This window comes from Melospiza georgiana, chromosome 2 (assembly GCF_028018845.1).
Source record: "Melospiza georgiana isolate bMelGeo1 chromosome 2, bMelGeo1.pri, whole genome shotgun sequence".
Lineage (NCBI taxonomy): Eukaryota > Metazoa > Chordata > Aves > Passeriformes > Passerellidae > Melospiza > Melospiza georgiana.
This window is the reverse complement of record NC_080431.1, coordinates 21,881,576-21,895,234: the sequence shown is the minus strand read 5'-3', so window position 1 is coordinate 21,895,234 and position 13,659 is coordinate 21,881,576. Positions and strand designations below refer to the sequence as shown.

At 42.4% G+C, this 13,659-nt stretch overlaps 1 protein-coding gene across 1 annotated transcript in view; it reads left to right on the top strand.

Moving 5' to 3' along the window:
- MAP4K4 (mitogen-activated protein kinase kinase kinase kinase 4) overlaps window positions 1-12,081 on the top strand; it is a 165,097-nt gene extending 153,016 nt beyond the window's left edge. The window contains exons 28-33 of the mRNA XM_058019082.1: window positions 1,517-1,646; window positions 3,995-4,095; window positions 4,820-4,969; window positions 5,862-6,021; window positions 8,020-8,159; window positions 8,861-12,081. Coding sequence (XP_057875065.1) covers window positions 1,517-1,646; window positions 3,995-4,095; window positions 4,820-4,969; window positions 5,862-6,021; window positions 8,020-8,159; window positions 8,861-8,944 — 765 coding nt within the window. The 3' untranslated portion in view covers window positions 8,945-12,081. The remainder of the gene's footprint in view (window positions 1-1,516; window positions 1,647-3,994; window positions 4,096-4,819; window positions 4,970-5,861; window positions 6,022-8,019; window positions 8,160-8,860) is intronic.
- Window positions 12,082-13,659: the final 1,578 nt, after the last annotated feature.

Below are 13,659 nucleotides of genomic sequence, written 5' to 3'. Positions count from 1 at the left end.
AATGCAATGGCTTATGGTGCTGGAGTCCATGGAGAATCCTGTTTGCAAGCTGTGCTTCCCCACATTGTTGCCCCAGCCCCTGCAGATGCTTTTCCTGACAAGCCTGGCTCTGTTAGGGGATCCCTTACTGTCAGGGCAGGGGGTTTGTTCCAGCTGCAGCCCCGCAGTGTGGAGCTGGCTGTGCACAGCAGGATGGTCTCAGGGCTCAGCCTCTTGTCCTGCTGCAGCCAGTATCCCCTGAGCAGCCACCTGTGAACTCATCTGTCAGTGTCCTGTCAAAATGTAAATGACAAATTCAAGGCATTTAGCTGAATTCTATAGCTGGATCTGGCTGGCAGGCTGCCAGGTGTGGCATCTTGATAGGTAGTGGCTTTTGGCAGCACAGACCAGTAGGGTATTGCTTGGCCAGCCCAGCAGTGACTGCAGTACAGGTCACCTGTCTCCCTCTCACCTCCAGTGGCTGAAACACGGGAAAGACACATGGCTCCTCATTGTGGCTGGTGCAGCAGAGCATGGAGCTACTCTGCTGACAAGTAGGGTCCCTGAGGGCATCTCCTGTAGCCCTTCCTTTCCAAGAGACCTCATGGAGCCTTGTTAAATGACTACTGGTCAAAGCAGGGATGATCTCCCTTCCTCAGCCACAGCTTAATCTGTAAAACTGTAATGGTTCCAAGCAGCAAAGCAGCTGGAGAAAAAGAGGATGCAAGCTTTGAGTATATGCATTTAGGGCCATTTTCTCACTAGCTCAATAAATACTTTGTAGGCCATTAATTGTTAAAGAATCAGTGGTAAACTTTATCATGAACCTTGCTTTGCATTCTAAGAGGCCTTCTTGTATTGAGAGTTAAAAGTCTGAGCTGTATTTTGATGACATGGCAGCTGCTGTGTCAGTTGAAGATAGGGCAGCCTGGGCAGGTAGCTTCTTTCACCTGTGGAGAAGAAACACCTCTCTCAGTTTCTGTGTGCAGCCTGGTAAGTATTACACCCTTGCAGCTCAAGGGAAGGGCTGCTGACAAAGCAGGCATCAGCTTTGAGCAAGCAGATGAAGTTTCAGGTCTCACATTCCATCCTGCTGCTCTCCTGCAGTTTTGTGTCTAAAAGAGCCATTCTGACGGTGAGATATATATATATAGATATATATATATATATATATAAAATCTCAGTGCATGACTCTTTGGTGCTTTTGTTGTGGGAGTTCCCTGTTCTAGTGGAAGTTGTCTTGGTCCTAAGAACTGGATAGCTGAAGAGTTGTTCCCTTGAGTTTGTCATTTATGTCTGTGTGGTATTACCATGTGTATCTATCATTGATTAACAGGAAAGGGCATGTCTGGGTGGAGTCTGGAGTGAAGCTGTTGTGGATGAAAAACTGAGGGAGATTTCTGTGGTTGCAGCATTTTCTCCTTCATTGTTGGTTTGTTTTGCAGAGCTTTCTGTTTGCCTGGGTAGGGCTTTTTGCAAGTATCTTCCTGTAGAGATAAACCTTTTTTTTTTTTTTTTCATTTTGTGTTCAGGTAAGAAGAACAAGTTGCGAGTTTACTATTTGTCGTGGTTAAGAAATAAAATCCTGCACAATGATCCTGAGGTAGAAAAGAAACAGGGCTGGACGACGGTGGGCGACTTGGAAGGCTGTGTGCACTATAAAGTTGGTGAGTAGCAAATGCAGTAATCAAATAGTTGGGATAAAGGATGGCTGAGAAAGGGAGCTGCAGTACATGTAGCTATTGGGTTTATGGTTTGGTTGGTTCTATTTCTAGCTGTCTTATCTGTTTCTCAGGGTGAACTTGCTGGCAAAGCACCAAAATGACAAGTTACAGGGTTAAATCAAAGATGAGAGGGGATTTTGTGGTGGGATGATGGGTTGGGAACTGGAGAGTGTGCAAATCCCATCTATCTCCTTCCTGTAATGGATGCAGCTTCCACAAGGGTGCTGATCTGGGCAGTGAGGGCTGGTAACATTTTACCCCTTCTTTAGGTAATAGAGGGATTCCAGCAACTGTTTCCTTTTCTATCAAGTTTCCCATATTTTTTACCATGATGAATTTACATGCTGGAATAGATTGAAAAAGTCTCTCTTTAATGTAGATTTTAGAGACTGGGAGAAAGGGAAAAGAAAAAGTGTGAGGAGGAAGAAAGCCCAGGTAGCAGATGAGCTTTGGGGAAGAATCTGGGCACAGCAGCATGTCTGTAACTCCTGGGTGATTAACTGATTCCTCTTAGCTCATGAAATTCCCTAATGCCATCTCAAATCTGCTGCAGTACAGTTACAGAATCAAATGTGTTTTCACCAGGTAGGTGCCCTTTTAGTGGTTTTAAGTAATTTAAATGGATTTGGGCATAGAAACTTCCCCCAAAGCTGGTGCAAGGACATGTGGCATTCACAACCAGTGGAGTATATTCAGTGAGCCTGCTGCCCTGCAGGTGGGAATATGAACCAAGAGCTCCTTCTGCTGCTTCAGTTTCACGGTGCATCCTAATGGGCACTGGCTGTTGCCTCTGATTTGATTTTCTCCCCGGAGCCAGCTCAGTTCCTTTCCAGCTGTGTCAGTCAGTGTGGAGCAGCAGCAGTCAAACTGTTCTCAGTCTCCCCCTGTCATGCGTGTGCTCTTGGAAAAACCTGCTAATGGGGCGTAATCAATAACAATGGCAGTAAGTGACTGCCGAGCCAGGAGCCTGACCCCGAAAACAATTAATAATGCGCTCCTCTGGTATCGTACCCCAGGGTGTCAGCAGCATAATGAAGTGGCCTGTTAACAATACATCAGCTATTGAAAGGAGGCTTTCCAGCAGGGAAGCGTCTGAAACAAAGAGCATTCTCTTCCTGATGAAGAGGGGTTTGTCAGCCTGGGCTGCAGCCTGGCACTGAACTTGCCTCTGAGCCACGGAAATACAGTGGATGTTTTCAGGTAGTGCGAGGCCTCTGACAGCTGCGCTTCAGTTCCCAAGGAGGAGAGCTCTGCCAGGAGCTGGGCTTGCGGTCTGGACGCTGTCACCGAGGCAGCTGGCACTGATCACTTCCTTGTCTCTTTGATGCAACAGGGGTCTCCGATGGCGGGCTGAAGTGGTATTTATGGATCTCAGTTGCTTCAGGCAACTTTTGGCTCCTCTAAATGAGAAATTGCTCTTTTGACACTTAAGATTTGGGTGAATTCCCAGATAGCACCCAGAGCATATAATAAGAATTATCAAATGTCCCCTTTCACAGATGAGGTGGTTTTGTTCAACACCCCCTTCTTCCCCGTGAAAAAATTCCAGGAAGTCTTGTAAGCTAGACAAGACCGAACAAAAGCTCTGTTTTTAGTCAGTACAGCTGTGGAGGTTGAGAGACTTTTTTTGTCTGTTGAAGAAGTGTCAAGTCCCTTAACACTTAGAGCTCAGTCTTGCTTTCCTGCAGAGTTCTAAGAGCAAGTAGTAGCATGGATCACTAATATAATGACACTATATTTCTGATAAATCATGTAATTTTTGTTTTCTTTTTCTCAAATTAGTTATCTCAGAATTTAGGGACAAAGGAAAGTGCTCCACTATTAAGCTTGTCTTTTGCTCTTGAAATTGAGTTATGTTGTAATTTTCATTTCTTCCTCCTTTCCTCTGGGTAATTTTTCCATCAGCTCAAACTAGCACTGTTGTTACTGGAACTGCCGGCAATGGACTCTTCCACACTCACGGCCTTCTTTTATTGGAATGTTCCTGAAAACAGCTTTTCTTGTCTTGATGACTAAGCACTGTCCAATATGGAAAAACATAAGTGGAAATAAGTAGTGACTAGTTAATTCTAAAGATGGTAACATGGTCACTTGCTAGCAAGAGTAATGACTTCTGTAGCATAAATGTATCAAAGAGCTTAACTACGCAGAGGTACAATCTTAAATGCAATGCTACTAAACTCTCAAAATTACAGTGTTTCTTCATGCTTACATAACTTGTCTGCTTTCTTGATGTAACTGGAAGGACTTTGGCATTATGCTTAATTCTTTTTTGTTTTCTTTAATTTCAGTAAAATATGAAAGAATCAAGTTCTTGGTAATTGCATTGAAGAGTTCTGTGGAAGTCTATGCATGGGCACCAAAGCCATACCATAAATTTATGGCCTTTAAGGTAACAGTATATTTCAGCCATAGATTGGATTTTCTCATAACCACCTGCAGTTAGTTATCCCCTTTACAAAAATGTTCTGACATTCTGTCATGGTCATATTCCAAGTTCTTTGATAAATCTCCACAAACTTGGTATTACATTTTAATTTAGGAGGTTTTTTTTTAATTCTAAGAGTCAATACATTTAAAGGTCTAAATTGTAACTGAGCATAAACTAATAATGACACAACATCACAAGTTTTTGTTTGCTCTCTCTATTAATAAAACATGGAACAGAGAGAAGTGAACTGAGTCTAAGCTGCTTTGTCAGAGCAGAGCAAACAATGAAGTGATATTCAGCAATGCTATGGGACTAGTTTTGAATATTGCTAGAATGAAATCAGCTGGCTTGGTATAATTGCAGGCTGGTTTACAGACAGTTACTGTGGGTTGTGCAGATCAAAGTACTACAGGAGTGCCCAATTGCCCTGAACTTTGGGGAGAACAATTCTTAATAAAAAAGCAAATGGACCAAGTAAACCCTATAGAAAATAGCATAGGTGATTGAAATGCAGCAGTTTGCAGAGTAGTCTGTCCATGAGAGATGTGTCAGCCTGATGGGTCTGGTGTTCAGGGACCAGAGGGATGTGGAGGAATAAATCCACAATGTGTGCATGTGAGCATGTTTTTATACACCCATTGTTGTTCTAAGCAGTAAAGTAATCTCACTGATGGTTGTCTCACAGTCATTTGGAGAACTGGTACATAAGCCATTGCTGGTGGATCTCACTGTAGAAGAGGGTCAGAGACTAAAAGTGATCTATGGCTCCTGCGCTGGCTTCCATGCTGTGGATGTGGATTCAGGATCGGTCTATGATATTTATCTACCAACACATGTAAGAGCTGCTGTTGTGTCTGGCTTTTTCTCTTTCTTTCTGGTGGGTCACCCCCCACCTCCCAGCCCTTCCTTTCCCCACATGACCAATGTGTCAGGCTGTCCCTGGGGATCACTGCCAGATGTTTGCAGTGGTATATTGGGTATATAAGGGGTCTCAGCAGATACGGCCACATGTGCTGTGGAGTTTGTGTCACAGTCAGTCCTCACCTCATAGTCAGTGTGTCTCTGTGGTTTGGAGCTGCACTCAGATCTGGTGAGGACCAGTGTGACAGTGTCAGGGGTGGCAGCTAAATGCCCGAGTACCCTGCAGATGTCTGTTGGAATCCATAAAGTTAGAGGGTTTTTAGGAAATGGTTAGAGGGTTTTTAGGAAATGTCCAGCAGCCCAAATGATGCAGCAGCCCAAGGGTTGGTTTCTTGCCAACCCACGAAAGGATTGGCAAAGACCAGGTAACCTTAGTTACCAAGTTTTCATGTTTATTGTACGCAGAGGCGTCAGATGGGCCACCCAAGCACTATTTAATGCAGTCCAGAGATTGAGGTCTGCATCTGCTCTGCTTGCCCCAGCTCCCTTTCTGCATATGGAAAGAAATGGGGACCCCTACAGAGAAATTAATTTTTCCTCAGTTTAGATGTCTGCCTTAAGATAAGAGGATTTCTGCTCCAAGGGTTTACAGGTCTTGGTCACTGTGGTGTCTAGCTTGAGGGCAGCAGATACAGCACTTGTGAAGTGAGTGAATTTGGGACTCGATGATCTTTAGGGTACCTTCCATCCCAAGCCATCCTATGATTCTGTGAATCCCTGATGTGCCAGCCAAAACCAAAATCCCCCATCCCTTTCTTCTAGCACAGGCTCTGCAGCATTAAACGCTTCCCCTTCTGTCTCTGTAGATCCAGAGCAGTATCCAACCTCACGCAATCATCATCCTCCCAAACACGGATGGGATGGAGCTGCTGGTCTGCTATGAGGATGAAGGAGTTTATGTCAACACATATGGAAGGATAACCAAGGATGTGGTTCTGCAGTGGGGAGAAATGCCAACTTCAGTTGGTAAGTGCCCCTGGTGAGCCATGTGCTCTTAGGGAGTGTGAGTCTGTGTGCACGTGGGCAGAAGGAGGGAACATCCAGTGTGCTGCTTCTGCATCTGAAGGCATGCTGTATTATTTCTGGAAAACAGCTGTGCAAAGTGAGGAGTAATCATATGGCCTGATTCTTTAGCTTTGTGCTGAAGTTTTTGTGAATAAAACCCAAACAATCAAGTTGAGGAGTTCATGATTGAGAAATTCACTATGACCTCTGTAGGTCCTCTGTACCTCTGTAGAAATTCACCATGGCCTGCTGCAGAATTTTTGCTGGACAGCCGCCAAGTTGTGGAAACCTTTCAGTATAAAGGCATATAAAGTGGCAGATGAGTAAAACACTATGGGTAAATCTGTGTAGATAACAAAAGGTGTACCTCATTTGATGTCTTTAATTCACCCTCAGATTGCTTGTCTCTCCTAGCACCATCCTCCCTCATCTCTCCAGCTCAAAATAAGGTTGAGAGTGAGAACAGTGAGTGTAGTACCCAGGTATGCACCAGAATCCCTCCTGCTTGTGCTGCTGTAATTCAGTGCAGAGCAAAGCAAGGGCTGTAGGCACACCCTCCTTTTGTTGGGCAAGCACATTGCATTTTATGGGCTGTGGGATGGCTGCACATATTGGGAGATGATGGCTGATAGCTGTTTGAGCAACAATGCAGGAGGAAATGGAAAGAAGTTATATGCACAGCATGTTCCCTCCTGTGCTGATTAACTCTTGACTAGATCTGAAAGCAAGCAGAATATATCAGCTGGCAAATTCCAGAGCCTTTGGAGACTTGAATGCTTGTGAAGTAGTAAATGGCACTGAGGCCACCAACACCATCTGAACATCTCATCTGGCAATTTTTAGTAACTATTGGGCCCAGTTAGCACTAGTGGAGCATTTAAAAGGGAATAATTTTCCATTGGGATGGTATATGCGCTGTTGGTGTACATTATACTGTAGTAGATAATTTGATTTAATTTCACTGAAAACTAATATGAATATGTTATATAAAAGGAAAGTACTGTAATATTAAATGCTTTTTAATTTTGCTGGCTAGGAAGTCCTTTTCATTCTTCTGTTAAGTATGCCTGCAAACCAGAGGCAACAGCTTAGTCTTCATTAAGTTCCCTTATGTTATTTTTGACAGAATTCCTAAGAGTGTCCATCAGATTGCTTTGTGAATATACCTTTTTATAATGCTGGTGATTTTCCTTTTTATTTAATTTGCTTACTGCTATCAAAAATAGATTTTTTTCCCCTCCACTACTAATCTCTGTTACCTGTGACACTCAAAGGAAAAAAAAACGTTTGATTTGTTGTTTTATTTGTGCACAAAGGGATGCAGTATGTCAAATAGTAATATTTCTACTTTGAGAGCTTAATGCGAACCTCTTGTGAGATACACAGAATGATTTGCAGTTGGCTTTCTCAAGATCAGTTTCTCAATTATTACTCCTATTAAGAGAGGCTAGGAAATTTTTTTCTAGTTTTACCTTTCCCTCTCATTCTTTGTTTTTGCTGACAAACTCAATCAAGGAGGGAAAATAACACGTAAGACATAGAGCTGGTGCTTGGGACACACTGTAGTGGATGGGCTTAGCCTATTTAAACCTTGGCTTCTGCTTTCTCCTAGTCAACACCTAATTAATATGTCTCTTTGTCTCAGACTTGGAAGAAAAAGCCTGTGTAAAAACTCAATGTTCCTTCCATTTAATTAAAGGTTATAAAGTTTCCTTTCTTATGAATGCTCAAGGAAGAAGTATATAACATAGAAAACACGCAAAAGAAATTTAAATTAAAAAGGGTGTTTTTTGGGGATCTTGAATGTTCTGAGGACAGAAATAGCCATCTGAACATGTGTGTAGCTACAATAAGGCACATGCAGGTAATTTTTATCTAGAGTGTGTCAGGATATTCTGTGCTTTTCCCATTTTGCCTGTTGCCCTCTGCCTGTCCTGATGTGCTGTTTTCTTTCCAAAGCATACATCCGATCTAACCAGATCATGGGCTGGGGAGAAAAAGCAATCGAAATACGGTCGGTGGAAACTGGACACTTGGATGGTGTGTTCATGCACAAAAGGGCACAGAGACTCAAATTCCTATGTGAACGCAACGACAAGGTACATTCCCTCCCACCAAGGTTTTTGCCAAGATGATAAACATGTACTTCAGTTGGGTGCTCAGGGTGGGGTGACCCTGAGCAGCAGCCACACACTCAGCCAGCCTCAAGCTCTCTCCACTTACCCATGGAAGAGAAAGGAAATAGTCAGAAGGCAAAAAGACACATGGATCGAGATATAGACAGTTTAATAAGACAGCTTTTACATGCAAGCCAGAGAAAATAAAGAGTTAATACATGGTCTCCCATGGGCAGGTGGATGTCCAGATGTTTTCCACACACAATGCTTGCTTGAGAAGGCAGATGTCATTGCCACAGTGTCCCTCCTTTCCCTGAGCTTTTATTGGTGTACACGATGCTGTATGTTATGGGACATCCATTGGGTCAGTTTGGCTTAGTTGTCCCAGCATTGTCCCCTTCCAGTCTTTTGCCCATCCCAGCCCACTGGCCTTTTAGGTGTGAGGATGCTGGAGAGAAAGCCTTGATAACTGTGCCAGTGTTGTTCAGCAGTAGCCACAGTAGGGATGTGTTAACAACACTGTTTAACATAGGTGCAGAGCCCTGCACCCCACAGGCTGCTATGAGGAGCATCAGCTCCATCCCCACCAGCCCAGACCAGCACTGCAAATACTGGGAGAGTGAAGGCACATTGGAACCACTGCTGTCCTGCCTGTTGAATTTGCCAATATCTTCTCTTTGCAGGTTTTCTTTGCCTCCGTGCGGTCAGGTGGAAGCAGTCAAGTCTATTTCATGACCCTTGGCAGGACTTCACTTCTGAGCTGGTAGAAGCAGTGGGATTTGGAGAGGAATTGCTGACATCCAGAGTCTGAGATCTTCATAACTTGGAATTATTTTCAACTGGAGTACAGACCTGCACGAGTGCAGCCCTCTGTGTAAATGTGTGTGCAGGCATCACTGGTGTTAGGTTTCTTTATGTTTTTCAACTGAGGCTGCGAGGCAGCTGGTGCTGTAAAGATATTGCCATCAGGTGCTACAATGTCTTGGAGATTTGGGATCACGCTAGAAAGCTACAGGTCTTCTTTTCCCTTCAGCTCCAGTGTTCCTAGGATTTGAAGGACTCTGTTTGTTAGTGTTAAAACAGAGGAGGGGTTGAGAAAAGGAAGAAAAACAAACCAGGCTTACCATGACCATGCTGTTTGTTGAGTGGACAGGAGGCAGGCAAGAGAAGGTGAGAAGTGGTGTAGAGAGTCAGACTGGCTGAAACAGAGGGCAGATCTAGTCTAGTGATGTTAACAATGTATTTAATTGACATTTCTTTTTTGTAATGTGACAATATGTGGACAAAGAGGAAGGTGCAGGTTTTAAGAAGTTAATATTTATAAAATGTGAAAGACACAGTGACTAGGATAACTTCTTTTTGGGGACAGGGAGGGTGGGAAGGGGCTTGGGGTGGAATTCTTAGGGGTTTTTTGTTTCTGCAGTTTTATTTTGGCCTGGCCAATAACTTTAGTCATTTTCTGTGTACCAGGTGTTGCCTGAAACATGTGCAGGTGATTAAAAAAAAAAAAGGAAAAAAAAATTCATTTTCTATAATGATTCTGTGTTAGGCCAGAACTTGGTTATGTCACAGTATTAGCACTGCCTCAGTTAAAGGTTTAATTTTTGTTTAAACCTAGAAGTGCAACAACAGTTTTACCACAGTCTGCACTCGCAGAACTAAAAAAAAAAAAGAAAAAAAAAGAAAAAAAAGAGAAATAAAATCCAAACTACGTATGTTTATTTTTTTGTGCCTACCTCATTGTTTTTAATGCATAAAATAAAAGAGGTGGTTTAGTTTATACGTTTTTAGAAGAAAACCATTAATGTCTAATTTAATCTTAATACCAAAACTACCAGATTGAAAGGTTTCTGACTGTTATTGCATAGCAAGTTTCAGCCGGAGGAGTGAGTAGTCCCTTGGGGCAATAGTCGTAGCGGTATGGCAGTGAGACACTGATTAATGTAATCTGCTTACAAAATTTGGCAAAGCAAGCATTTTTTAAACCAATTTCATCCTTAATAGAAGTATGAATTTAGCCTAAACCAGAGGTTTGACTCTTCTAACACATGGGCTTAGTAACAGGCAGGTAAAAGTAACTAGGCTAGTTCTATAAATTGTTAAATGTTGTAGGAAACATTTTGGGGCGGTGATGTTTTTCTTTTTTAAGAATGCAATGCACTAAAACTCTTTTAAGAATGTAGTTAATACTGCTTATTCATAAAAACAGCGTATACCTGTGTTTAGATGTAAGATCCCAGCTCTGGCTTTTCTCCTTTCTTTTTTTTTTTTTTTTTCTTTTTTTTAAGTCAGTTTTATTTTATGAATAAGTTGTGACATTTTTAATAAATGTCTTGAGAGTAATAATTTGTTTAGTGGCTACATGTTCATTACTTGAGAAATCTTGAGTGTATAATAATCTGTTGGTGTTGTAATAATGCACAGTGTCACGATTCAGCCATTTTCCTTTTTGTTTTCTTTTTTTTTTTCCCCTAATTCCTTTGGTGGGGTACTTTGCTGACAGCTGCCTTAAGCTGTTCATTCAGTGAACAGGCTCTCAGTGTTTCATGGGCTTTGTCTTCTGCTGTGGTTAACTTTCCTTCATGGCATGACAGGTAGGGCTTTTTAAACACATGTTCTTCAGTTCAGTCAAGCTGATGGCTCGAGCGACTGGTCACACAATCAATTAAGAGCCAGGAGCACCAAGTGTGCAAAGCTCAGACTCAACAGACCCTTCTTTTGGTGTCCAATCTGACTGCTGTAAATCCTGATCAGCGCTGCTGCTGAGGACTCTCCTTCGAGCATCGCAGACGGCTGAAAGGCGGGCGGTAAATGCGTAACCTCCAGCGCATGCGTGTGCACACAGCAACCCCCACTCCCCCACCCCCAAAAAGAATCAAAACTCAAGAAAGCCTTACATTTGCTGGCGGAGGAATACCTAGAACTATTTTTTTTAATTTTATGACTTTTGGATAGTGTTGAAGGTGAAGGATGTGTTCTTTTCAGGCCCGGTGTGGTCAGCCAGAAGAACGATCAACCTTTTGTACTATAATGAACTAAAGGGGACTCGGAGACACAACGTGATGGTAGACATGGGTGTGATCACAGAGCTGCCCTGTAGTGTAGTTTGCCGAAGCTGATTCGATCGAATGTCAGTCTGCGTGATTTAAATCTTCCAGTGCTATGTGGTCAAAATTAATCTAGTCCATGAAAGCTGATGCTGTTCACCTAGAGGAAGATGCTCCAGTGCTATAGGGATGCCCAGGTCATGGATATGTGCTGTTGAAGTTTTGAGGCTCCGGGTGAGGGTGGAAATCTCCTTCCTTCAGAGGGTCTGCCCATCTGGCAGCTTCTGCCTCCACAGAAGTGCCAACTTGGCAAGGTAAAAACAGTATTACAAAACCACTTCGTACACCAACATCGAACTCTTCAAACAGTGCTTTTGTAAGCAAAGAAGAAAAGAAAAGCTCCTAGGTTTAGTTTTAAGCTTTAATAAGTAATAATTTTCTGTATCTTTAAGTCAAAGTAACCCTAACTTGTATGACTGCAGTGTTTTTATTTTTTATCTTATGCACATGTTATGTTGGAGAAAATGTTTACAAAAATGGTTTTGTTACACTAATGTGCATCACATATTTATGGTTTATTTGAAAGTGATTTTTGTGGGTTTTTTAGTTTTTCATAGTAGTAGTAGTACACTTTTTGTGATTTATAACCCCAAACTCTGCTGATTATAAAGATGCTAAACAATAATACAAAATGACAAACTGCATTAAAATTACTAATCGTAGAGCTGCAAAGCAGACTGGTGACAAGTAAAACACTCAGCCTTTTTTTTGCAGTGCTATCTAACTTGTCTTCTGTGTATTATGGAAATTACTGTTTTTTCCCCGTTTTTCCTTAAATAAAGTCAAATTGACACCTATTGTATGTGAAAAGTACTTTGAATATCTACTGGCTGCAGAAATCAAGCTGCACGTTGCCTAGTTGCATGTTACCATAAGAACAAAAGACTTATTGTCAAATCTCATAATTTTAGAGACTTTGACAATAAATGTGGGGTTTTGAGGGCTTTTTTATTTTGTTGTTATTCCGGTTTTTTTTTGTTTTGTTTTTTGTTTTTTTTTGGTTTTGTTTTTTTTTTTTTTTGTTGTTGTTTTTTTTTTTTTTTTTCTTAAAGCTCAATCTCCTGGTGCAGTTGCTCTTTTGAGAATTGCAATTTTTGCTTTTACAGAGAAAGGAGAGTGAAAATCTTAGGAATGTGAGTGTGGGCCCGGAAAGAAGTTGCACAAGGAGAGCTTGGGTGCATTGTGAACGTGCCCTCCTGCCACGCTGCCTTCAGGCCTATGGGTTTTGTAAGCTGGCATTGCTTTATTGTCCAGAGTGCAATGAACTGCAGTCCTGAGCTGGACTCTTGCACGGCATTAAAGCATGGCTCCAAAAAACCCAGGCTTCTCCTAAGCCACAAATACTGAGGAGGTTTGATGCAAAGTTGCTGGTTTTGCCTGCAGGGTTTCCCTTGGGCTTTGCCTGTGTTTTTCAACCAGAGGCTGTGTCTGTTTTCTGCACTGGAGATAAGAGTAGACGTTTCATTCCAACTAGGCTGGTCTCTGTGAGAGGAGGAAGAGGAGGAGGAAGTCTGTGGTCCCAGACTTCTGCCTTTCCTTTCATCTGCAGAAGGCATGGGGATGTGGTGTAAGCTGAAAAATGTTTCAGGGTTTCATTTGCTTCTTATAGACAAAGGTATCTGAAATCCATAAGCCTCACTGACTGAGCTTAAAACCTCAGGACCAGCCAACTGCTGGTCAGGTTCCTGCTGGCTCCCCTCCAGTTGCTGCTTCAGAGCTGCTGGTTTTCCTCAGTCATCCTTGACCCATTGTTGAACGTGCTTAGGTGCAGTTGGGTGAGCGCTGTCAGCTGGTAGTGAAGACAGGTGTGAGCTGACGCTTGTTCCAGTGTGCAGTAAGGGGCTGAAAGCAGCAACCCCAGATGAGACTTCTGGAGCAGGTGCTGGCAGAGGCAGTGGAGAACAGGGAGAACCTTTGTGCTTCACTGAAGAAAGGCACAATTATGGTGACTTACAGTAAGAAGGAAATTAAAAGAGATAAGAGCGCTGGAAACTATGTAGCAGATTTCATTCCTCTGTGGGACTTAGGTACCTAGCAGTGGTGTGAGAGACACAGATTTTTTACTTTGTAGGGAGGGAGGGGTGTCCATGGGGCAGTAGAGGACAAACAGTGCAGCAAAGGATGCACATGTAAATCTTTAAAATTAACAACTGAATTAGTGAAACCAGAGAAAGAAATCGTCAAATGTCAAAATTGAAACAAATTTTTTACAAAGCTTTAAAAAATGCAGATTAAATATTAGTAAAGTGCAGAACACTTACCTAGAAGATTTAAGCAACAAAAATCTAAATTAGAGAAGATAACAAGAGCCAGCCCTTTTCAGCATGTTGCTCTACTGAAAGTCTTGTGCTAGAGCAACAGGATTAGTTGTAATG